At 43.1% G+C, this 24,536-nt stretch overlaps 1 protein-coding gene across 2 annotated transcripts in view; it reads left to right on the forward strand.

Moving 5' to 3' along the window:
* The window catches only part of LOC124183749 (chondroitin sulfate proteoglycan 4), a 52,430-nt gene that overhangs the window by 20,118 nt on the left and 7,776 nt on the right, over positions 1 to 24,536 (forward strand). Inside the window, exons 1-7 of one of the 2 annotated variants that reach the window (XM_046572683.1) lie at positions 16,070 to 17,246; positions 18,215 to 18,378; positions 18,493 to 18,724; positions 19,858 to 20,666; positions 21,159 to 21,413; positions 23,999 to 24,196; positions 24,289 to 24,490. In XM_046572683.1, the coding sequence (XP_046428639.1) occupies positions 17,150 to 17,246; positions 18,215 to 18,378; positions 18,493 to 18,724; positions 19,858 to 20,666; positions 21,159 to 21,413; positions 23,999 to 24,196; positions 24,289 to 24,490 (1,957 nt within the window). In that variant the 5' untranslated portion in view covers positions 16,070 to 17,149. Of the gene's footprint in view, positions 1 to 16,069; positions 17,247 to 18,214; positions 18,379 to 18,492; positions 18,725 to 19,857; positions 20,667 to 21,158; positions 21,414 to 23,998; positions 24,197 to 24,288; positions 24,491 to 24,536 lie in introns of those variants that run through there. The other variant, XM_046572682.1, reaches the window with a different exon arrangement.

Below are 24,536 nucleotides of genomic sequence, written 5' to 3' on the forward strand. Positions count from 1 at the left end.
TAACATAGAAAACCACGTTTTGTCCCATTGAAACTTCAAACTCACTTTACCGACCCCGCCATCACTAGTTTTGCTGAAAAATGGACCCATATGCTAACCTATGTACCGCTCATAAGTCAATCACGTAAAATATAGTTTTTTTTACGTCGAAACAGCAAATACGAACCACCACGTGCTGTTTGAGACCGTAGAGAACTTGTAATAATCGTGAAAAAAAAAACGTCGATATTTTCATCCCATCGCAATCTCCAGTCGAGGAGAGACATGCCGCAGGTGTACTTAAAGATGGTTTCACCGTGAAGAATTCAATTCGTGTGATTAAAAATCTCGCTATAAAAAATAGCACACCGCACGAGAGCTCGCCACAGCTCGAGTTGCAGCGGCTCTTCAGAATTAAAACAGAGAGAAAAGAACGACACGCGAATATAGCGCGGAGTGTGCATGTAAACGTGCATGCCCGGAACCCGACGTGACTAGGTCCTGAGCAATGTGTGCGTGCAGGAGAGTGCATTTCTGTGTAACAATACGATAGGCGTGTGAGCCTAGCTGCAAAATTTGCACGAGGCTTCCAACATGTGTGTGTGTGTGTGTGTATACGATGGGCACGAACAAAATCATCCAACCGGAAAGTGGGCGCTAGCATTTGCAGAACGCGATCCGCGAAAATTTTCGCTAGGGTTTGAGAGAAAGCAGAGCTCGCGCATTTTCATACATCGCTCAAGCGTAATGGCCTCGGTGAGCAGTGGCGGTTTAGCTAGCTATGTAGATGTAGATGTGGATTATCGCCCGTTAGATAATGTCCATCTTACTGTACTGCAAACGCCCAAGTCCGACGTGGCGTACCTGCGTTATAATAATTCATCAGGACTAGTTACAATACGAGAAATTTACTATACGTTTATAACCTGAGTATGAAATAACATATACAACAACTAGACGTAAAGTTTTCCAACGATAAACGATAAACGAAATTTGATACTACGATACCAAGATAAGCACGATATTACATTGTACAGAGTGAATTTCTAACGACTGCACGTTACCCCGTCTGCTAGAATTTAATGCGCATGCGCAACAAGTCCGAGAGCGGAGCCTTCCCAGGTCTACCAACCGTCGTAAGCGACAGTTCGCCGCGATGCATGCGACCTCAAATATCCCGACGGTTGTCGCTGTTGAGCACAACTGCCAGCGACAATTGTCGACATTTTTCAGATTACATTTACGACGGCTCGTCGCTGTGGCGAACAGTCGCTCTCGGATTGTGGCCAATGCGCATTAAATTTTAGCAGACGACGGAACGCGCAGTCGTTAAGATTTCACTCTGTATACAGTCTATGTGAATTATAGGTATACTATATGAGCTTACTATACTCTGCACGATATTATTTATTGTACGATTTACGTGTCTGGATTCATCCGCTCTTTTTTTTTTTTTTTTTGGTAATGAAAAATCAAAGAATGACCGTTGTAACTAATGTGGTTTACGTTTGTTTGGTTAATTTTATCACGGATTTACGTGTGTTCCAATTGTTATCGTATCGTAGTCGATTCTACGAATTAATTAACTACGGTTACCTACTTTATTGTGGTGTAACAACTCTTCGTACAGTGGAATACAGCTATTGCAAATATAAGAATCATTCTACAATAATCAATGGTAACTAAAACCGACGATTAATAAATTCACACGCAACTTTACTGAATTTGATAAAAATTTGAAAATTAAATTAATGGTATACTGTTATAAATGTTTGTGATTTTACTACACTTTTCGTAGGCAAAAGTTAAGCAAAATTAGAATTTCTGTGCAGCAAAATGTAATCGCCATAGATCTTTTCTAAATTTCGTACCAAAATCAGAATTTTTAAAATCCTTGTTCGAAAAAATATGCAACTGCTTTTCAAATTTACTAAACTTGCATAAACACAATTTATTTGTTAATTTCATACAAATTAGTCAAAAATTTCTGTACAATTTCGTAAATGTACTAAATGTGTGCATAAGAAAATGGAATAACAGGAATAATAAGTTTACAACCGCGGTTAAAAAAAGAATCACTTCATATTTCATTCGAATTTCCTATCATTAATCGAATCTTTTCGAACCAATTCCAAAAATATCTTTTAGGAAAATTCTTAATTTCCCTCAATATTTCTACTGTAATCGTAATTTTTTTCACAATTTTCCTGTCACCAATCACCTTCTTGTCTTCAATGCCAGACGATATCTAATTTTAAAAGAGAAGAGAATGAGAATCTATACTAAACCAACATAAGTTATGAAACTAAGTTTCGCAAGAAACAGGCGATGTGTATCTGTTCTAATTAGAAAAAAAAACCCATGTAACTTTGGTGGTTCGTAATTTTTTTAAATTAATACGCAAATCCAGAGTATAATACTACTACACGATACATCGAAGTTAAATATTAGCTTCGTAATATAAACAAACAAAAGCTTCCCATAGACCTTTGGTATACTTACGGCAAACATTTTTAACAGTGTACCGTATAGTTGATTTTGTTTCGTACAGTCAGCTTCTAATGGTCGAAATAATTTTCTACAAACACTTCTTCCCTTTACAATGATTGAAACGAAAAGAAGTGCGACACATGTACTACACAAATAGTGCAACCTGCCGTTAATAAAATGATATACAATAAATATATTAAATATACATGTTTGATATTTATATAGTATAATAATAGCTCTAATATAATTCATTAGGTTATAGTGCACGTATGATGTAAATGGTAGATGGGTGTAGACGATTTACCTGTTTCACTATTATAGCTTCCGTTTTACTCTACAGTATGTATAATACGGATATATATAAACACAATCGTGAAAATTAAACAACTATAAAAAGACACGTGATATAGATATATATATATATATATTATGTGAATAAATATAGTGCTTGTTTCGTGCATGTGGAATGATAAATATATTATGAAACGAGACGGGTGTGCAGTAAGTATGTGTACAACAATTAAGTGCATAATACAACGACGCAAAATAAACTTGAGCTGTCGGGCATGCGGACTCACCAATGCCTGGGCGGCGCTCTGGTGCTGCAAGCAAGAAATTACACCCAGTTACAAAAAAGACATTCGACATGTATGTATCGAGCACAGCTATACATAGTGTGCGCTTATGTATATTATTATGGGGGTGATGATGATTAGGACTATAATTGTTACAGATAATATGCTCACAATGAATATCGTATCATGGATATATTATATGCGGTCGCAAAAGTGCTGTGTGCAAAAATTGGCAAATTATATATTCTATACGGCAATGATTACTTTGTGCGAAATGTTATTTTTGCGCAGTAAGTACTCTAAATGCATCGTGTATCTACGGATACGTTGTAATTGTTCGAACTTACTGACCCCGTTCCACAATTTCTGAACCGTTGCGGTTTACCCTTAATCAGTTAAATGATAAGAAAATTATTTTTCGTTTCATTCTCTCCTTTTACACTCTGCGGACACGCATCTATGCCGTAGATTCGACGCAGTAGTACAATTTGTATCTTTGGATTTTTATGTAAATAACACAGAAATTTAGTCATTGTACACTTGATTTGCATAATTTGTAAATCGGCTATACTGAAATCCAGAATTTCTCCACCTATTCAGAGTTTCTGTCACCTTCGTTTCACATCATATGTAATACCTAACTGTAAATGCACCTCGATGCCGTATGTCCCAAAATAGCTTTGTCTCGGTAAAATGGTACATGAATAAAAGGCGAAAAGAAACAGAGATTGCGAGTTGATTGAAATCAATCGTGTGCCTTGGACCGCGAAATTGATGCAAAATATCTCGATTAACATTTCGAAAAGGGTAAATTCATTGAACGGCCTGCAATTTCGCCGATGAAATATTTGTTGAAATACTCGAAACACTCACTATAATTATACTGCGGGACAGGAACAATTGTCATACATATACCGTGAGTTTTCCTAAACCCGAAACGCTCCGCGCGCCTGATTCAGGCAACCGGAATCACAGCTCTTGTCAAAACAAATAGCTGTAAGTTCGGTTGCCTGAATCAGGCGCGCGCATCTTTCCCCGTTTAGGAAAACTCGCGGTATATATACAGGGTGGCGTTTTTTAATCACCCCAGAAAAGCATCTCAGAAATTAGTAGAGATACTAGAAAAAGTTTGAAAAGATAAAGCCGAAGTCCGTTGATATTTGGATTGCGCCACGTTCGTGATTTTAAACAGGGAACATATATTTTGACTATGACGAATAACGACTTGGGTTGAATTTTTTATTTTTTTTTTCTGTTCTTCATTTCTCACATCCTCCAGCCCTCAGATTCCTTTCCCACGGTCTTATAGTCACTTCGCACCCTTTATCCCTCTCCTCGTCTTCACTTGGAGCTGCCTCGTTTCACGGACCAAGTCAGCAGATTGATCTCTGCACTGCAGCTAGCGAGTTTCCTACATTCTCTTGACCAGATATTTCCATCCTAACTTTCGCACGAGTCACTTCTAATTATTTCTCTCGAGGCCAATCCAAGCCCTTCTCCCTAGCCAACTCCGTTACATTAACCGCAATTATAATTCAATTACTTGAGCATTAATAACGAAGCAACTATACCATTTAAATCGTCTGTTTCCCTCAAAACCGATCCGTTCGTTCTTCTATCATTTCCTGCATTCGGAGTAGTGGCACGTAAATGCATAATCGATGTATCCGAACCCTAAAATAGCTAAATGGCTGGGGATAAAGTAGGTTCCGGTAACGACTCGTCGAAGTCTACAGGATCTACCCCGTAATATATGTCTCGAAATTATTTAAAAGATTTCAAAATTTCATAATTATTCAAAAATTTTCTAAATTATGAAAAAGTGCACCAATCTCTGTGGTTTGATAAAAAAAAACTGCAAATCGTGTTTTCGAGGTGATCAAGCGTCTCCTGTAGCACCTTAAGCGTAAAAAATTAATTAAACCTTGGGGTTACGACCTTGTCTCAACAAAAATGGCTGAGTGATGATTTTTAAGAAATTAAACTTTTATTAACGTTTTTGAATTTGTCCTCAAACCTGCTATCAGCCGGTCATAGTCAAAATCGTGTTTCCTATCTAAAATCACGATGTCCTAAAAAAAATCTGGAAAGTAACGCAATTCACAAATCAACCCAAATCAGCATTAGCTATCTCCCTTCGAAACCCTCCAGGTTTTGTATCAAAATTTTTCTCGTTCCTTCTAGTTCTCGAGATATTTCCCTGGGGCGTTTGAAAAAGACCAACCTGTAATATACATAAGGTACATGTGAATCCTTTATAATTATTTATTACAATAAATGCATTCAGCAGCATTGACGATTGTTGAAATAATAACATAGAGAAAAAAAAAAATCAAAAGGCTTTCAAGCTACGGAGGAAGATCCAACCTGTGCAGTAGAAGTTTAATTTCGATTTTAAATTTTAAACGCATTCGCCTCTCGCCTTTCGTCTTTGCTGGTCGTTTTACTGCTACTATCACCGCTGCTTATGCAGCTTTCGCGCTGTATAGTCATGCATACCTCCCTCTATACCGTAATGTGCAGCTTGTCCTGCAGAAGTGAGTGAGTGAGTGAGTGAGAGCCAAAAAGTTGCCGTTTCTCGTAACTCATGATTTAACTAATTTATAGGGGGAGCTCTGGCAGTTGCAGGGTATCAAAGGACGCCATCTTGAGAAATGAAAGCTCGACTTTGATCCCTCCTTCGATAACCTTTACCTGCGCTAAATTACATCGCCTGCCTTAGTACGTATTATATACGTTATACAGCGAGCGTTATAAGACTCTCAACCCGTCGTTGCTTACATTATATTATACGCTCGACCACCAGCATAGATTTCGCATTTTCTATTCCCCGAGATTTTCTAATACGCAGCTACATTCGTCCGCAATTGGACAATAATTCCCCCCCGTCATAAATTCGAGATCCCGAATAACTCGATAACGTTTCGAAGCTCCGACTATGGATACAGTTTTTTTTTTTTTCTTTACCCCTTGATAGGTACTTTTGCAGGCTTTCGAGACTTAGCTCCAAGGAATCGAGACATCAAAGCGAACCTTCCTCGCCGTCGACGGTGAACCAAACTACTAAATGTATATGTACATCACACCAACCCTCGGGCGATTTGACGCAAATTTTAACAAAGACAATGGATCGAGTCGAGTAGAGAGTAAAGTAAAGTAAAGTAAAGTAAAGTAAGGCAAAGTACAGGATGGAAACGAGAAAAAAACCTAAAACGATATACACGCGCGACGAACAATCGTGCAGTCAGCAGCATTCGCCATTGCCGTTGGTGGTGTGGATGTACACTCGGATTGTCCCCCTCTAACCCCGCCCTTCGTCCTTTGCATCCCTTATCACCCGCACGAACGGTACACTCAATGCCGCGAACCGTCGTCTCAAGACCCCCTTACCCTAATCCCCCTGAAATACATCAATTAAGTGAACGTGATATTGTTACACGTTGGGGTAGAGAAGAAGAAGTCATTTTCCTTTTGCAAACCGGATCGCGACACTCGCCGAAATTAATGCTGAATTAAAAAGAAATGTGCCAGCCATATTCCGCATTATAATTGATCCTAACGATGAATGTCGATTCTCAAGATTAGCGAGATTGTACAGTGACCTGTTCAATTCTATGCCCAAAACCAGCCAACCAAAGCTACATCACGTATCAATACATGTCCAAAATGTAACTCCCATTGTATCCCCACATATCCTTAATGTAGCTTCACCCGCATCACTACGTATTCTAATGTAGCTTAAGCAGTATCACTACATGGCCAAAATGTAGCTTCGGGTGTATCGCTACACATTCCGAATACAGGTCCGATTGTATTAATACGCGTTCAAAATGCAGGTGCGATTGTATTACTGCATATTAAAAATGTAGCTTCGGTTACCTATCCGCCGGTACTGGGCGGAGAATTTCACAGAAAACTTCCGGTATAAAACGATAATTAGATGGTGAAAATTTAAATAACCGAATAGGGGTTACATGCAATGACGATTTAACGGCGTAACTTTTTCCGCACATCGCGAGGTGCAATTTTTGGAAGGTCTTTTCTTTCCAGGGTTGGCTCGCTTTGCCTTGCCTTGCGACTCGTTCGGGGATCGATATAATGTGGGACGTAGTAGCATGGAGTGTAGAGGGTCACTGCATTCTCCGCTACTCGGGCCGACCGGAGATGGGATCTTAGGACGCGCGTGTTTGTGTGTGTGTGTGTGAACGATTGGCCTAAAACGTCCTACCGGATATGAAATTGGCTTATATGTGTATATATATATATATATATACACACATATGTGTGTGGGTGTGTGTGGCCGTACCTCGCTATCCGTGCACACTTTCCATCCATGGGGTGATATACAATTTTTATTCCTTTTTTATTGTTATAAGAAACGCGTTAAAATGTTACAACCGAGGATATAATGTGAGCCGTGCGACGCTTTCGAGAACCATGATGGAGGACGGGGTGGTATTAAATTTGGAATGACTCTCTCTCTCTCTCTCTTTCTCTCGCTTTCTCTCTACCCCCCGGTCTCTATTTTACTCCGCTTCTTATCCCTCAATTCAATGCATAAGCCCTCAGCTGCACTGCGCTAGGACGAAAAAGCGGAGCTTATAACCGTTCGGTAACGAGCTAGTCTGGCTTAACTTAATCGCCTCGATAGCCGCTGATATAGGTATGTTGAAAACAATACCTCCCTCGAAGAAGATTAAATATCTATATAGTAAAAGGACAAAAATGCAACTTATAAAGCGTAATAGCGTAAAAAAAACAGCGTCGGTTTATTTCCTTACAAAAAACGAGAGAAAGAAAGAAAAACGGATTGCTCAAGTTTTTTTAATACGGCCAGAGTCCAATAGAGTAAAATTGAAAAATCCAAAGTAATGCAAACTTTGTCAAATCTTTGCCAAAATACATGAGAACTGAAGGCTCGACGAACACGTGATAAAAAAAAAAAAAAACTGAACAACTTACAAAATATTTTCAAAGTTCGCCATTTCGTTAAACGTAATTTGACGGAGTACGAAAAATCAGTCTGTGTTCAAGTCCATATTTTCCGCAAAATTTTACAAAGTCCGAAATTCATTTTATGCGGAGCATAAATAAAAGCGACAAAAAAACGCTCCCAACGTGCATTCCGGCTATTTTTTTATTTTTTTTTTTTCTATTCGCCATGACAAAATATGATCCGATTGTAACAGGGACTGCGATTCTCACACTGCGAGTTGCGATCGTGATCTGCGTTCCAAAGTAGCCGGTATCTCGTAGTGATGGGTTGCCTATAGTCGGGAGCATCGAATCGCAGCAGCTTCGACCTACTTTTCTTTCCTCCCTTACAAGCCTACCACCACCCTGCTCTCACTTACCTATCTACCTGGCCGCGCATCGTAAAACCGAGTTCTCGATTACGTTGTGTTTGTTGTTTTTTTTTTTTTTTTTTTTTCTTATTTTTGCCTTTTTTTTCTGCCAACTCGCATCGCTTTGCAACAACTGATAGACGGACACGGGTGTGTAATCCAAGGCGACACGTGACCCCGTCGATCAGCTACATCGAAGACTCTTCGCGCACGTGTGTCACGTACATATGTACGTACATAGATCCGTATACGTGTATGCCTACGATATACGTACCACTCGTCTAATTAAAAAGCTCCCTGTTGTCACTTTTTTTTCTCCCTCTGTATTCGGTTTCAACATTTTCCCCTGCACGGTGCACGATCATGTAATATGCAGTCCGCAGTCTGTCAATGCCAATTTCTGGGTGGAATAGTTAATGTAGGTCAATAGACTGTTACCGATTATCGGGAGTCGTCGTATGTACCGTATAAACCAGACAAATTTACGACTATGGGGAAGGGAAATATTGTTACAATGGTTTTCGTAATTGCTCGGGCGTGCGTAGATTGTACATACGTAGGTATAAGGTAATGTCGGTGGCGGTTGGAGAGGAAGAAGGTACACAGTGATCGTGTATTGTTGATATACGGTTGGAAGAAAGATAACTTACGGATGGCATGAGCTGATCGGTGGACCTGACGCGAGTGACTTTGTTCCTGTAAAGTATCCTCTTAACGAGTTTCTCCATGGGCTGGTTCCACTTCATGAAGCTAACGTAAGCGAGGTAGAATCCGAAAAGCACGAGAGCCTCGTACCAGTGGATATAGTTGTCGCGAAAGAAGTAAATCAGAGTGATAAGACTGGCGCTGTAGAATGTGCAGTCGCGGAAAAGGGGCCACCACGTGAGGGTGAGTACGGTCCTCGAGAACAGTGCGCACATACCGATAACGAAAAGAATATTAAAGACGGCCGAGCCGACGATGGTGCCGATGCCGACGTCGTCGAACGAGACGAAGACCCCGATAACCGAGGTGAATAACTCGGGCGCTGAACCGCCGGCGGCCATGAAAGTCGCCCCGGCGACGTCGTCGGCGATCTCGAGTTTCTCTATAATCACGTCGAGCGACGGTACGAAGAACTCGTCGCAGACGATCGCCAGCGCCACGAACATGTAGATCACACCCAGTATGTGAAGTACGACGGCGCCCCGGCGACGTTCCTCGAGGGTGAATATGTCCGTCGGGAACAGCGGCGCCTTCTCCTCGGCGGTTCCGTTATCGCCGACCTTCGCGTGGTGGTGATGGTGCAGCGAGTTGTTCCCCGCTACCGCCCCCCGAGCCGTCGTCGAGACCGGCGAAGGCGACGGCGTGTTCGCCAGGTGCACCGGATTGCTCGGCGCCGGACGATGGCCCTCCGAGACGCCCGCCCCGAGCACCAGGACCACCGTCATCCCCAGACACCATCTCGCCCCGATTCTGCCACCCCGCATAGTTCTCCTGGCTGCAGCCTCCTCCTTCCTCAGCGGGGACCAGTCATCATGTCCGGGCGTCGAGGGGCCGCATCTCGCACCGATTCCCGATCTCTACTTACTACCTCTTCTAACCCGAGCGATACCTCGGGTATCTCGATTCGCCCCGACGACCGCCGTCGCCTCCTCTTTTTCCTCCACCTCCACCTCCACCTCCGCGTTATCCTGTCCCACACCCTCGATCGAGAAGTTCGTTTTTTATTTCTCTCTCTATTTATTTCCCCGACACCAAGGATCGGTACCGCGCAATTATCGGCTGCGATCCTCGACCACGCTTCCGAAGGTACGATCCCGATCCAACCCTCCGGATTTCTCCGCGACATCGAGCCATCGCCGCCGAGGATTAACCGTCATCGTGTATACAGGATACGACATATACGTCTACGTAACAATTATGCAGCACCGTATACTGGACTCCTCGGAACTCGGTATTTGTTTATTTGTTAGTCGTCGTCGTCGTCGTCGTTATTACTGTCATTATTATTGTTATTACAACTCTCCTTCTCTTTTTCATTCACCAATTAAACTTCCCGGCCCGGAGAACTTCTTCTGTACTGCGCGCGTTTTTTAATGCACTGACGCAGGTGCCTGCGTGTGTTTTACGTACCTATTAGGCGCAAAAATTTTACAATATACCTACGGCGAGGGAGTGCAAAAAACCAACAATGTATTTAACGACGATATATAGACACACGGATATAACACATATATATATATATGTATATGTACGATATATCTGTATACGTGTATATATATATATGTGTGTGTGTATGTATGTATATATATATATATATATGTATATATACGGATATATTTTTGCAGGAGCAGCAGAACGGCGCGTCCGCCGCGATGCCCGCCCGCTGCACACTGGAACAGCCCTGTGTCACCCCTTGCAACCCCTAGTCCAAATCCCACCACCGCGGGACCTCGGACCTCTTCGGACTACCTCGGCATCCGAGGAGGACCAATCCTGCGCTCGCGCGCCCGCGCCGTTTGGCTCCTCCTCGGGCCCTCTCGTTCGATATCAAACTACTGGACTTTTCGGCTCGCGTGTTTCCTGACACCTAACGGGTGGCTCTTAACTCTACGAGTATCGCGAGTCCACACCGACCCGAGACCCGGGGAAGCACGGCCTGCTCACCGGAAGTATAAGGCGTTCCTGTGCCTCTTTTGTTCGACTCCCTAGGTATAAGGATGCCGAGAATATAAAAAACTAGGGCAAAAAACTAAATTACACTACTTGAGGTCAGCATGGGGTGGCAAAAAGTGACATAATTGATTCGCTTTAGCCAACTTATCGAGTGAATTCTCCATCTTTTTATTCTAACCCATAGTCCAGAGTATCGTACGTGCGTTGATAAAATTTTTACTCCCATCAAACCATGCGGCAAAAGTTTTCTACCCTGTCATGTTAACGTTTTTTCTACCGTTGATGAGCTGGTTTTTGGTTTCTTTTCGATACTCAGCGATGATTTATTAATTGTATATTCTGTCACCCTCGAATAGAAAAATCAGCGATTTAGGGAATAGGGATTTTGGTTATTTTACTCAGACTTTAAGGCATAAATTTTAAATACACAATCAATTGATAGTGGATTTCTTCCTCTTCGCTCATATAACCGGGATGCCAATTTTCGTTTTCACACATTGACCTGATTCTTGCGAGATTTAGGGACCGGTTTGTATACGCCACGGTTCTCCCATTCAAACTTCTAGCAGCTATCAGGTATATGTAAATTCACCTGCGATAACACGCTGTTCGTATAAGAAAATTACGGTGAATCATGAACCGTTGACGGTCGATAGTAAATGAGGAAAAATTTTCACCACGGACAATGCGCTTTTGTGCAGATGATTAAGAACAGTTCTCCTGCCCCCTCTCCCCCGCCATCGCCGGCATAGAACAGGAGTGAATTACAAATTTGCCGAAGGCAAAAGACAACCGACAAGAGACGGGGTGAAAAGGAGAGGGGAAAGACCAAGAGACGAGGAAAAGTTTATAACTCAACGTGTGGTAAGTAGGTAATTGGGTAAGCCGTGCCGCGGCGGCCTTAAATTCGCTCCCGAAAGGATTCGGGATTCTCACCCCGTATGTACAGATGGGGGGGACGGGGCGCGTTCTTCGAGTGCCTCGTGGGGGCGGGAGGGGAAATCGCGATGCGCGCGCCGACGACGAGGCCGGGCTGCAGGGTGGATAGCCTGCTGCGACGCGTCGTGTGCGAACGCGGGGCGGCCAAAGTGCGTTTTGGTTCGAGCTGGAGACGGTGGAGGAGGTCCACCCCCGCTGCTCCTCGGCTCCCTTGATTCTTCTTCTTCCCCTTTGCCGAGAGTTTAGACAGCGGTGTGCGAGGCGACGACGCTCGCTCCAAAACACCCTCACAGCCCTCACCCTCGCAACGTCTGAAGGAGAATTAACCCGGGCCCCGCGTGGCTCGGGTAGGGGGGCGAACGATTAATTAGAACCGCAGATCCGAGTTGTCGGCGTATTTTTCGAGACCGCAATTGATGAGGTTTTGTCGGGTGAAAATCGCACCGTTTCAGACGAGGGCGCTTCGATTGCAAATTTTCGATTTCATCCCCCTGCCCACTTTTCTCTTTACTCGTTTTCGTGTGGATCGAATAATTTTCATGGTAATTTCACCCGCTGCCAGGATTCTCTTTTATACGCACGTATACCTATAGGTGCGTAATCTTGGGTTTCGATCGATTCGGCATCGTCCGAAACTACTAGAAAACATGAATCTCTGGGGATTAAGGGATCCGATAATCAGTCTACTACGATTTTCGCTGTAATTCGGACCCTGATGATTAGTCTCGTCGGATATCGAAGGTCGTCGTCTTGCCGACAGCGGAGAGACACCCGTCTTACCGACCATTCGTTTATTTACCGACGGAAATCAACGCGAAGGGTGAGGTTCTCGGTAGCGCTGGTTCCGTGCATGATCCGTCGCGCTCAAACAGCACGTTCTTTCTCCACCCCCGTTTCAAAGAATTTGCCTCCCTCTCACCGAGGTGGTCAGAGAGTGATGAATTTCTTAAACGCAATTTCAGAGACCAACATCGGCACCCCGTCGACGTTTTTATTCCGGGCGCACACGCGCACCGATTCGGAGTCTCCCCTTTATTCGTTTCTCATTGTTTTTGCTCGTTTTGTTTGCGTCAGCGAGGGGGGCTGGGGCTTGATACCCGGTATAAATAATTCCACGCTGCGAACAGGCGTGCTTGCACGTGTCCAGGAAAGCTCGATTTATAATTAGTCCTAAATCGCAGTTTTGTGCGCTTTTTCCACGACGAAATATTCAATAACGAGCGTAAACACGCTGAGAGGGTTGCGAGTCGAGTAACGCGCCAAAGCTTGAAGAGCGCGGTTACGGGTTTACCCGCCGTTTCAAGAGGGGAGGAAAAATCGCTTCTTGAAATAGAAAGCGGCGGTTAACTAGCGCCGGCCCGCGAAGCCAACCGGAGATCGTATAATGCGAAGAAAGGAAGGCGCCGGTCTCAGCTCTGCTTCACCAGTCGAGTCTCTTTGGGGCTGGTGAACTCTCGTTATACCGCACACACTCGGAATACAAGAACCGTGAAGTCTCATGTCTGCGCCTGCCGTATGGAACTGGCTGCCTCCGCAGCCTCGTTTAAGAGAAAGACAATTACGTCTTCCCAGAATGATTCACGGATATATGTATAACCCAACGCTGCTTATTTTTACTACGTTCCAGTATTGCCCTTTTCCCGCCGCCGGCGCTTATACGCACATACGCGTACATATACATGTATACATACATGTAGGTATAACTTGCGCTGGAGTCTAAATTTTAATTCAATCGAGCGTTTCTTCTTCTTCTTCTTCTTCTGTTTCTTATTATCTACACTAACTTAGCTGCGTTCATGCGCTGCTACACACGATTTACCGAAAGCTTTTTCATTTTATATTATATACTGCAACTCTGCGATTCTTTCTCGTCGTTTTTTCTTTTGTAAATAAATATCGTATTTTATCGATCAAATTGAATCTAATGTGGGTGAAATCGTACCGAATTTTAAAAAGAAAATAAAAATCGTTAGATGCCAACAGATGATGTAGGAATGAACGCTCTTGGCTCAATCCTGCGATATTCAACGCGAGAAGGCGAGTTTCGTTTGACCTTCTTGAAGGCCGGTTGAACAGTGTAACTTCACACCCTACTGTCATGTATAACATGCACATGGGCATAGTTTAGTAATATGAAATAAGTGGAATCAAGGGACACTTAGGGCGCTGAAGGACAGGGGGAAATTCTGGGCAAATTGGGCAATTGTTGCGAAGCGGCTCCCGAAGGTACAGAGGTGGTAGTACAGTAGCAGGAGCAGGGGTAAACGCGGCCAATCATCCCTTCTCGGGGGATATTCTATTACACGCAATGCGTGATATATCCTTTCGACAACGGGGATCACGCGCCAAGCAGTTTTGTGGAAACGCGTTCAAGCAGAGAGAGAGATGGAAATATAAAGCAAAAGGTTTTCAGGGTCGTTTTTACTCGTATAACGCCCTGGAAGAAACGCGCCTTGCGTCGCTCGTCAATCAGACGGCGACTATACACAAATACGCGTATAATAAATCCGAGTATACTAAACGCCCGAGGTGAATACAGTTTGTTATTAGACGCCGGAGGAACAGCTGTTCTTGTTATCAGCCGTCCACTCATCCCACCCCCTTCTTCAGTTCAGCGTATATGCAGATGCCTAAATCTCGGATACACCATAATCCATCTACCGCCTGCAGACAGCTACCGGCTAGCCGTGTGTCTCTTTTTCCGTACAGCTCGTGTTCCTGTAGGTATAGGCTGAATCAAAAAGCCGACATCAATGCCTTTGTACAATGCCTACGCGGTGGCGGTGTGGAGAAGATAAAGAACGCCGCAATAATCTTACGGGGATTGGATTTCACTGAAATCGTCTGAATTTTTTGTATGTTGTAGATCGCGGCATTTGGAAAAATAGTCTCCATAGGTATGATCCTGAGCTGTGAATAGTTTGGGCGCTAGAAAAATATTCATTCTGTATCCAGAATTCCTTTGTGCAAGAAAAACTGAGAAAAAAATAATTGTTTCTAATAAATAAAATTTAGGCACGTAACCGGACATGGCGACTTTAGATCTATGGACTCATTCCTTTCTCCAACCTCAATGATCTTACCTGTAGACGATGTCGCCTGGTGGGACCTGGTGCAAATATATATTTTTAGTTCTTCGATGGAAAAGTGAACATGAGGAAATATAGAAAACTTCACCGGATTTCAAATAAAACCTCCATCAATTTATTTGAAACACGGTGACGTTTTTTATACTCTAATGTCCATTTTTCCATCTAAGAACTGAAAACAGCTATTTGCACTAGGTCCTACCAGGTGACGTCGTCAAGAAGTAATTTCTGATCACGGTATCCCTAGGTATGCTTATTTAAGCTTTAGATACGCATTTTCGGTTATCAGTACTTTCTAATCTCCATTTTCCCATCAAAGAACCAAAAACACCTATTTGCACCAATTACCACCAGGTAACATCATCTACATCATGTAAGATCATTGAGGTTGGAGGAGGAGATGAGTCCATAGACTTAAAGTGACCATGTCCGGTTACGTGCCTAAGTTTTATTTATTACAAATGATAATTTTTTCCTCGGATTTTCTTGTACAAGAGAATTCTGAATATAGGATGAATATTTTTTTAGCGCCCAAACTATTCATAGCGGAGGGTCGTACCCATGGAGCCTTCTTTTCCGAATACCAGGATCTACAGCATATAAAGAATCCAGACAATTTCAGTGAAACCCAATTCCCGTAAGATTATTGCGGGCTTCTTTTAACCGCAAAAAGAAGGGTGAAAGAAAGGAGAAAAAAAGAAATTAAATATATACAAACACGAAAGAACGTGGTTGAAATGAAACTTCGACGACGCGTTGTATTTCGGGCAGCCTCTCTGCTCCCAAGCCTCTCGTTACTCCACGCAGCCTCCCTCCTTTTCCCACCCCCAGTAGAAGGAGGAGGTCTAGCAGCGTCGGCGCCGGGATACGGCGGTGAGAGATAAAGAGAGAAAGAGATAAAACGAGAGCGAGAGGCTCGGTCGAAAGCGGTCCTAGGCGGCGCGGCGGGATCTCTGTGTTCCCGACGAACGAACCAAGCACAGTGCAGTGGGCTCTGTGCGGTCGGAACGTAACGATCGAGGTCGCGCTCCGTGGTAGCAGTCGTCGTCGTCGTCGTCGTCGTCGTAGTCGTAGTCGTCGCACTCCAGGTTTCCATCCCCGTCGGAGAATCGGATCACTCCGCGAGGCCGAGGAGCGGATCAGCTGGAAAACTGGGGGTGAACCAACCCCCGGCCACGCCGCTTAATGCAATAACGGGAAGGGTGGATCGATGTGGCGCCGGCTCGAGTCGGGCCTCCCCCTCCCTCGCTCTTCTCGTGCGCATCCAGTGCACCGACACCCTGAGAACAACGAGGGGTCCAGTGAACTCTGGGAGCCGCTTTCGCACCCTTGACTCAACTGCACCTCAACCTTCCAAGGACCAACCTGCGCCCGCTGACGAAGACCTCGCACCTGGTTCATGAATGCGATTATCGACTGGGCGGGTCTGACGTTACCTGCCGCGTAAAACTCGCGGTTTTTAAATATCTACCCTAGTTGTTGTTGAACCGGTTGAGATACGGTCGGATGGACATGCCGTCGAAGAGGAAATAACCGGCGGGATTATTCACTCACCGGTACTTTTTATCGCTGCCATTATATTCTGAGGATGAATAATTACTGTGGGAAAGATTCCGTCGTCAGTGACTCGACAGTTCGTCATGCACACGTAAACGAGGGGATGAGAGCGACGGGTTGTCTCGGCGCCGGAATAACGAGAGCTGAACCTTCGATTCGGGGATCGGTTAGCTTTCTTGCCGATTCGAGGCGGCGCTATATCGAGGGGTGGATTTCGGGGTGCTCGAACCGCGGTTTTTGAGACCTACGCCGGCATGTCGGATCGTCGTATGAGAGTTTCGGGTACACGTGAGATCAATAAGGGCTTAGCTTGGCGGGCATCAGCGCTGGCGATCCGGTCGTAGATGGTGAAGAATCTCGTTCTTGGACAAGCAGCACCTGTTATATCCAGATTCGTGTAACCACCCACCGTACCTACCACGTGTGGCGGTGTAAAGTGTGTCATAAAAATCCAATTACCGCCCCCCCGCTTGCAGTGTTTTTTCGTTACTGATCAACGTCGATGAGCTGAATCCCGATGACAAATACGATGCATTTTAACGACGTACGACTGCTTGTGTTCCTAGCAGGCATAGCCTGCACTCTCTTGGGATGCTGCCAAACAGATGAAAAAGGTAGTGGTTCTTGACGGCCGAGTTACACTTTTGGCCTCTGATGATTTCAATGTGTCGGTTACAGTGGTAATTTGACGGAGAAAAATAACTTGGATGTTTTCTCGGCTCTGCTTAATGTCGTTCCATGCCCGTGGTATACCGGCTTGGTATAATTTTATTTCCTAAAACAACAATCGAGGAAACACTGTGTCGTTTGTACCCGCGTTGTATTTTATGGTATGTAGGCACAATCGTTTCGGTCATTAGTTCTGTTCTCTTTATAATTGATACTTTTATACTGACCGTCTCGCGCGAGATTAAATTCAGATCTTAATTGGACGAAACGTTTGGTGTACGCAACCGAAATAATCAACTGGAATAAACGAGCAAACGGAAAAGAAAAACCTCAATTACGTTTCTGATAAGCGTCACTGTACGTGTATTCAATTCCCTTTTATTTTATTGTAAAAATCTTTCAAGTTTGTTTGTTTTTTGTAAAAACTGTAGTGCAGAATTTCAGGTATTGTTTTTTTTTTTTTTTTTTACTTCACATTCGTTTACATTTCGACATTTTTATCATATTTATACAACACTAATAAGATTTTTGGTGTGAACGACCTCACGAAAATTTCAGGATTATAGATAAGTTGACGGGAAATTAATGTTTTAAAAATTTCACTCTACAGCCGAGTTTGAGGTTTATTGTTAAATTTTTTTGTGCCCCATCACTTGCTTTTGCGAATGTTGGGTAGGTATACAGCTTATCAAAAACGATTTTCCGCGACACATCGCGTAATTTTTAATCTTAACATTTTATATTCAATTAGTTTTCATTTATTATACTCTGATAAAGAAATGGGAAAATCTTCCTTTGGAATGAATAGGACCTAAGAAATATTCAGAGAATTTCAAACCGCGACCTCATGCTACAGCTTCGAGTTCTTGGTCCTATTGATCTGCTGGCTACAGAGATCGCTTTAATGTTTCAGTATCGTTCTATGGAGCGAGTTACATTCACCTCCCGGTCCAGGAAGCGCGGGGTGCATCGGACGTCAGTTTCAAATTTCGAACGCATTTACCCGACGCAATGTTGCTCCTGGCCGCTGGGAAGACCGACTACTGTTTGGTGAAGCTGGTTGCCGGTCGACTGAAGGTAATGGGATTCCATTCCACGGCCGCGATCCATCCTCTGAAATCCTCAAAGTATCATCCAAATCGAATCGGCGTCTCCATAACGAATTTAGACACGAGCTTTTATCCTTCTCAGGTTCACATCAACCTTGGAGCTGGCGAGAGTGAGATAGCCAGTCCACGAGGGCTCACCTTGAACGACCTCAGCTGGCACGAGGTGAACCTGACGCGGAGGGAGGCTAACATCACCCTCCAGATAGACGTAATACACGCGACCCGGTCGGTCCTACCCGGCCGGTTTTTCGAACTCAACATTCACTACGGTGTCTACATTGGAGGGCAGGGCGACTTCAACGAACTATTTTTAGGTAAAATAATCGGTGATGTTTTAACCGCATTTTTCTTCTTTTTTTTGAATTCAATTTTCGCTACCGACTGACACGAACTCGTATAACAACTTTGAGTTTTATGCATACCTTCGGTACGATAAGGAGGATCGTGACCGGTTGATGAGTAAGAGTTTTTTCAGTCTTCGTACCAAAACTGCTAGCCGTATACAACCGACCAAATTACACCAAAATTGGTACCCGGGGTTTTTGTGGGTCTCTGATTTCATCGCAGAGTGTATTTTGTGAATTCCCCACCCCTTGAGGGTGAAAATAGGAGTGGATCGGGGTAAATTTTCAGTTTTATTATGAATTTTGTTGTTACGTGTAAATTCGAAATTTGGTGTATTCGAAAGCGATTTTCGAGGTCTCCCATTCCATTGCGAAAGTTATTCTTTGAATCTGCCGTCCCCAAAGGGTGCAAAATTTCTCCCAGCATATCAGAGAATACTCCTAAATTTGCTTCCACTCCTTATGTTATATTGGTATCAGACTGGCATTGGTGAGAAGGATGGTTAATTTGTTAGTTTTAGTTTAAATTTTAGTTATAAATTTAGACATCCAGTTTTATTTAGACTATAACTGAGTCTTTTATCACTTTATGCTTATTCTTCAGTTCTTTTATTCTCCGAATTTGAATTCATGGTCAACGAACGGTTCAATCGAAAAAACCCGCGAGTGATAATTTTCAGATCAATTGACTAATTTTACAAAAATTTCAATTATTGCCGTCGCCATTTTGGATCCTCCATATTGCAATTATTCAATTATAATAACCGATTCATCATCAGCGACCCAAAAAAACTCCCGAGTAACAAGTTTCAAAAGACTTATTCCATTCCGGATGTGGCCTGGTCGTAATTACCGGTATTTGAAGCCGTCAGTTTGAATCCCTCACATTAAATTTTTCAATTCTAATTCCAAATTTGGATTCAGCGACCCCCGAAAAGATAGTCGATCAATTTTCGTCCAAATCCATCCAGAAATATCAGTTATTAAAAAATATACATATACAATCCATTACCAGTCAACTAAACCTTGTTTCTAACCTTGATAGTGGATTTGTCGAAATGAACTATGTCCACAAATTAAACCTTGTGAAATTTGTTTATCAGGCCATACGGAGTATCTAAGGGGTTGCATGGCGGACATACACTACAACGGTGCGAACGTCGTGGAGTCTGCAAGGCTGAGGAAGGGTCAGTCGGTGGCAACAGGCGTTGCCTGGGGGTGTTCAACCGAGTTTGACGCGAGCCGAGATACGGAGATAAGTTTTGTTGAGGATGGAGCATTCACAGCGATTCCCAAACCGATACCTCGGACTGGTACGAGATGGGAATTGGACTTGAAAACTGTCACCGAGAGCGGACTGCTTCTCTACAACGCCGGGCAATCTCTTCGCGCCGATTATCTCGGAGTCGAGATATACGAGAGAAAGATACGACTGTTGATGAACACCGGAAACGGGCCGACCGAATTGATACACGGCACGACAGTGGCCGACGGGAAGTGGCACCATGTAATCGTCGAATTCGACCCGAACGTCATCGGGATCAGCGTCGATTCTTCGGCGAAAACTCTGGCGCTGCCCAAGGGCAGCAGGTACCTTGATCTAGCTGGTACCTTGTACATCGGAGGAACGGAACTCAATCAGAGAGCCAAGGCACTTGGCAAAGGGCTCAAGTCCGGAGACGTTAGTTACAAGGGGTGTATCAGGAAGATGCTACTCGACAACAAACCCCTCGGACTTCCGGACGTCAAGGTCAGCCAGGGCATCGTCGTCGGATGTGTTTGGGGATTCCCCTGCGTCGAGGCCGAACCCTGCGTCGATGGCGCTTCTTGCTCCCAGCTTGGCGTCAACTCGTTCAAGTGCTCGTGTGACCAGGCACTGTGTATTAAACCAAGCTATGCCGAGGACTACAAGGTCAGATAATAAGAATGGGTCGATAGTTAGGTTCGACGGTTTCAATAATTTACAAACTCGTCGAGGTAGGCCATGAACTTCACTCACTTCCTCCGAAATGGCCTAAGCAACAACGTCTGAGACCGAAGGTTGTCGATTTTCACCTGAAGATGTTTGGCGTGTGCCCGACCGAAACGTCGTTAAATAAAAACAACATTTAAACTTGACCTATCTCGACGAATTTGAAAATTGTTATTTATAATTCTATAAATACTATAACCACGAACTTTCTACAACAACTTTCATTGATTTCGTTACAATTATTGGCTATTCAAAGACAAGCTTGAGTTTTGTTTTGTGATTGACAGTATTTACTCCGAATTATCTCCGCTACGAGACTTTGGCGATGTGTGTTTGATTTTTCTTCGAAAATTCATAACTTTTTAAATAGTTTGATAATTATATGAGTATCGATACTTGTCAAAAACTACAGCTTCGTTGTTTTCCATGCAGGTGTACTCAAGCGCAAACCTTCCAGTGGATTTAGAAATTCTATCATTAAGCCCTTTGATGGTATCCGAGGGTGATCACGTTCTCGTAACAAGTCAGAACATCGCAATGATCTTAGATATAGCAAAATACGGAGTTGAAGAAACGGGCGTTATTTTTACCCTGATCACACCGCCGTCGCACGGAACCCTGGCCCTCGATCTTCTCAATACCAAATCCGACCATACCTTCACTCTGCAAGAAATAAACCAAGACAAGGTAGGTCGTGAAATGGGCGTAAACTTATACCGATCTGATAACGATTTCATTTGAAATGCACTGACTGCATTGAATAGATGCGGTTCGTCACTTGCTATCAAAGTTTGATAAAACAAGATGCGAACATTTTAACTGTCAATGCTAAGGGTTGAGTGTATCTGAAACAGAATCGTGTTGCATGTTTCTATTCATTAAAAATTTTACACCCAAGACTGAAATTTTCCCTGATAAGTCTACAAAGCCTATAATTCTCGGAGAATATTGATTTCACTTTGGGAATTTTTTTTGTAATAATCTTTAAATTAGAAATTTATGGCTGTGAAAAAAAATTTTGTTTCAAATTTGAATGAGTGAGTAAACGTTGAACAAAAATACTAAAAATTGTTGACTAAAGATAATTTGAAGAGTATGGTTAGCGTTGTTTGAGTAGTCTACGAACGAGGAATCGTACTTTCGATACAGCTTGAGAGTTGCAAAAGTTTTCTGGAAAAACCTGAAATTTCGAGGGAATTTTGGTGCAAGATTTTAGTAAATATTCTGGAAATTTATCCCGCCGAAATTGACTAGAATAATCCAGACTTACTAAAAGTTGAATGTTATCCGATTGGAAGAATTACTCACATAAATTTTTAACGGAATTAAGCCGCAGTGTAATAACAGTCGTTTTCCAGATCCCGCCTGACGAGAAACGATTAAATCCCCCCGTCTCGTCCTCCTTGTCCCTTTATCTTTTAATTTCAACGAGGTCGGTCGAATATGCTTTTCAATTAAAATAACGTGAAGCGAAAATTGCGACGCGGTATAATTTAGTCAGGGTTCGTTAGAGGGGTTGAGTATTTATGGTAAATAGAAATAATAAATATTGAAATATACGCGCGTAATATTAAGGTAGAAAATTAACAGGCACTACGAAGATGACACCGTCTACCATCTGGTGAGGGTATACAAATGGTGTATTAATTATTGTATTAATTTGTTTTCCCTTTCTTTACAGACTCGCTAACGAGTTTCATAGTCAAATTTCTCTTCGATATCTTATATATACGAGATTGAGATTAAGTACATCAGAGTGGTGCCGTTTCCACCCTGTCATCTTCTCGAATAATATTATTTTACATAGTTCGACGCACACCCATCCACGCATATTACACTGCAATATGCGCTCGAGATAACGTAAAAGACCAGCTATAATACGTTAGACGTTCACTCGTCTACGGTAGCTAACGGTGTAGCAACAGAACCGTAGGACAAAAATAATTCGAAAAGAAGAGGCAATGCTGTCATGTGTTCTCCCAGTTTGTCATAGGGGCCTTTTTCCACCCTGCGTCTATTGATAGCGAAGCGTCGTAAGGCCTATGTTTAGATGGTAAGGAAACGTGGCGAGAAATCCGCCTTTAGGCGCGGGCGTTGCACAGCTTATGCCTGCGTTTGAACGGCCACTTTATCCAGCAGCCGAGTTCCTCTATTTATAACGATCCGACTTTTTAAGACACATTCATACGTTTTTTGCGCATCTCTCTACGTGTTCCTATACATGCGTTCGTGTGCATGCGATGGATAAATTTATGTGTATGTATGTATAACACGGAATAGACGCCCCTTGTAGATATTTTCGCGTACGATTTTTATAATATTTTTCCATAATCTTTGGATGCATGTTTCTTTTTTTGTACTACAGGAGGAACTGCAGGTTCGAATCTAGTTTAATAATTTTTCGTCTCGCGTGATTTTGATCTTTGCTCAGATATAAACTCACTTGCGTATATTGAAAGAACGTTTTTATAAAACGATAATCACGGGAGAAAAAAAGTATTTTTTAATGGCACCCGTTTCGGTTACTCGTTAATTAATGTTACGACAGAATGCTTCGAGCTTTGAGTGTCGAGTTCACCCGGGCTGAGCGGTTTTCCAAATTAGTTTTTAATTTGTTTATTCCATGCATAAAGTTTTTCTCGTTCGGTTTACTCGAATTGCAGGCAACAACTGCCGTATCTCACGAATCACGATATGCTAATATATCACCTTTCTTCACCTCCATCGCGGATCTGTGAATCCCGGTGGAATTCGTTCGTTATAAAACTCGTTTCGCTCTCATCAATTTTTTACTCGCAATTTTATTACTCTTTTATTCAACGCTCACGGTGATAATTACTGCCGAAAGAGTGAGCCGTTAATCAAAGGACACTCGAAACTCTGCTTTAAGTGGGTAGCTGTATACAACGTCCAAAATTAAACTGTTTCCCTTTCACCGAATGGCCGTTATCGTGTATCACTAGCGACAGAGAACCAACCCTTACTCTACAACCTTCTTTTATTTTATTTCAACGTATTTTCGTTTACCGTCTCTTTTTATTCTTCATCCTCCTAGCTTCGTTAGATTGTATAATGTTCTACTCTTAACGTTTACTTCACTTATCTAATTATAACTCGGGTTTTGGTATTCTTAAATCACCTCACTCTCAAGGGACCTCCAGTCGTCTCACTTCGACTAAACCTAATTTCAATTCTACTTAAACTTCTATTAATTCTTCATGACCCTCCTTGAAGCGACAGAGAATTTCAAAAAAAACCCATGGTCGTTACAGATCCAGTACATGCACGACGGCAGCGAGAGTACGGAGGACAGCATGATTCTTGAGCTGAAACTACTCGCTGGTGCCAGCTACACTTTGCCAGGTTATTTACAGGGTCGCCTGAGGTTCCCACTGCACGTAAACGTCACCCCCGTTAACGACCCTCCACTCTTGGAGATTCCTACTGCAAAAGTCCTTCGATTGGCTCAAGTAAGCTTCCGCATCACCGCTCAAAGACCAGCACAGATGAAACGTTGAAGAGACACGAGATCAATTTGTAATTGCATATCATTCGCTAACAGGGAACAAGAAAAGTACTCAGCAAAGAACTAGTGTGGGCTGTAGACGCCGACACGCCACTTCAAAGCCTTGTTTACACCGTTCTTCGAGGAGACATGGATGCAGGACATGTGGAACGTTTGACTTATCCAACAAAACCGATCGACAGCTTTTCTCAGGCGGAATTGCAACAGGGACTAATCGCCTATGTTCACAGAGGGAATGGTGAGAGGAATTGGAAATCGTTTTGAATTTAGAATATTTTAATTAA

The sequence above is a fragment of the Neodiprion fabricii genome, chromosome 5 (assembly GCF_021155785.1).
Source record: "Neodiprion fabricii isolate iyNeoFabr1 chromosome 5, iyNeoFabr1.1, whole genome shotgun sequence".
Taxonomy (NCBI): Eukaryota; Metazoa; Arthropoda; class Insecta; order Hymenoptera; family Diprionidae; genus Neodiprion; species Neodiprion fabricii.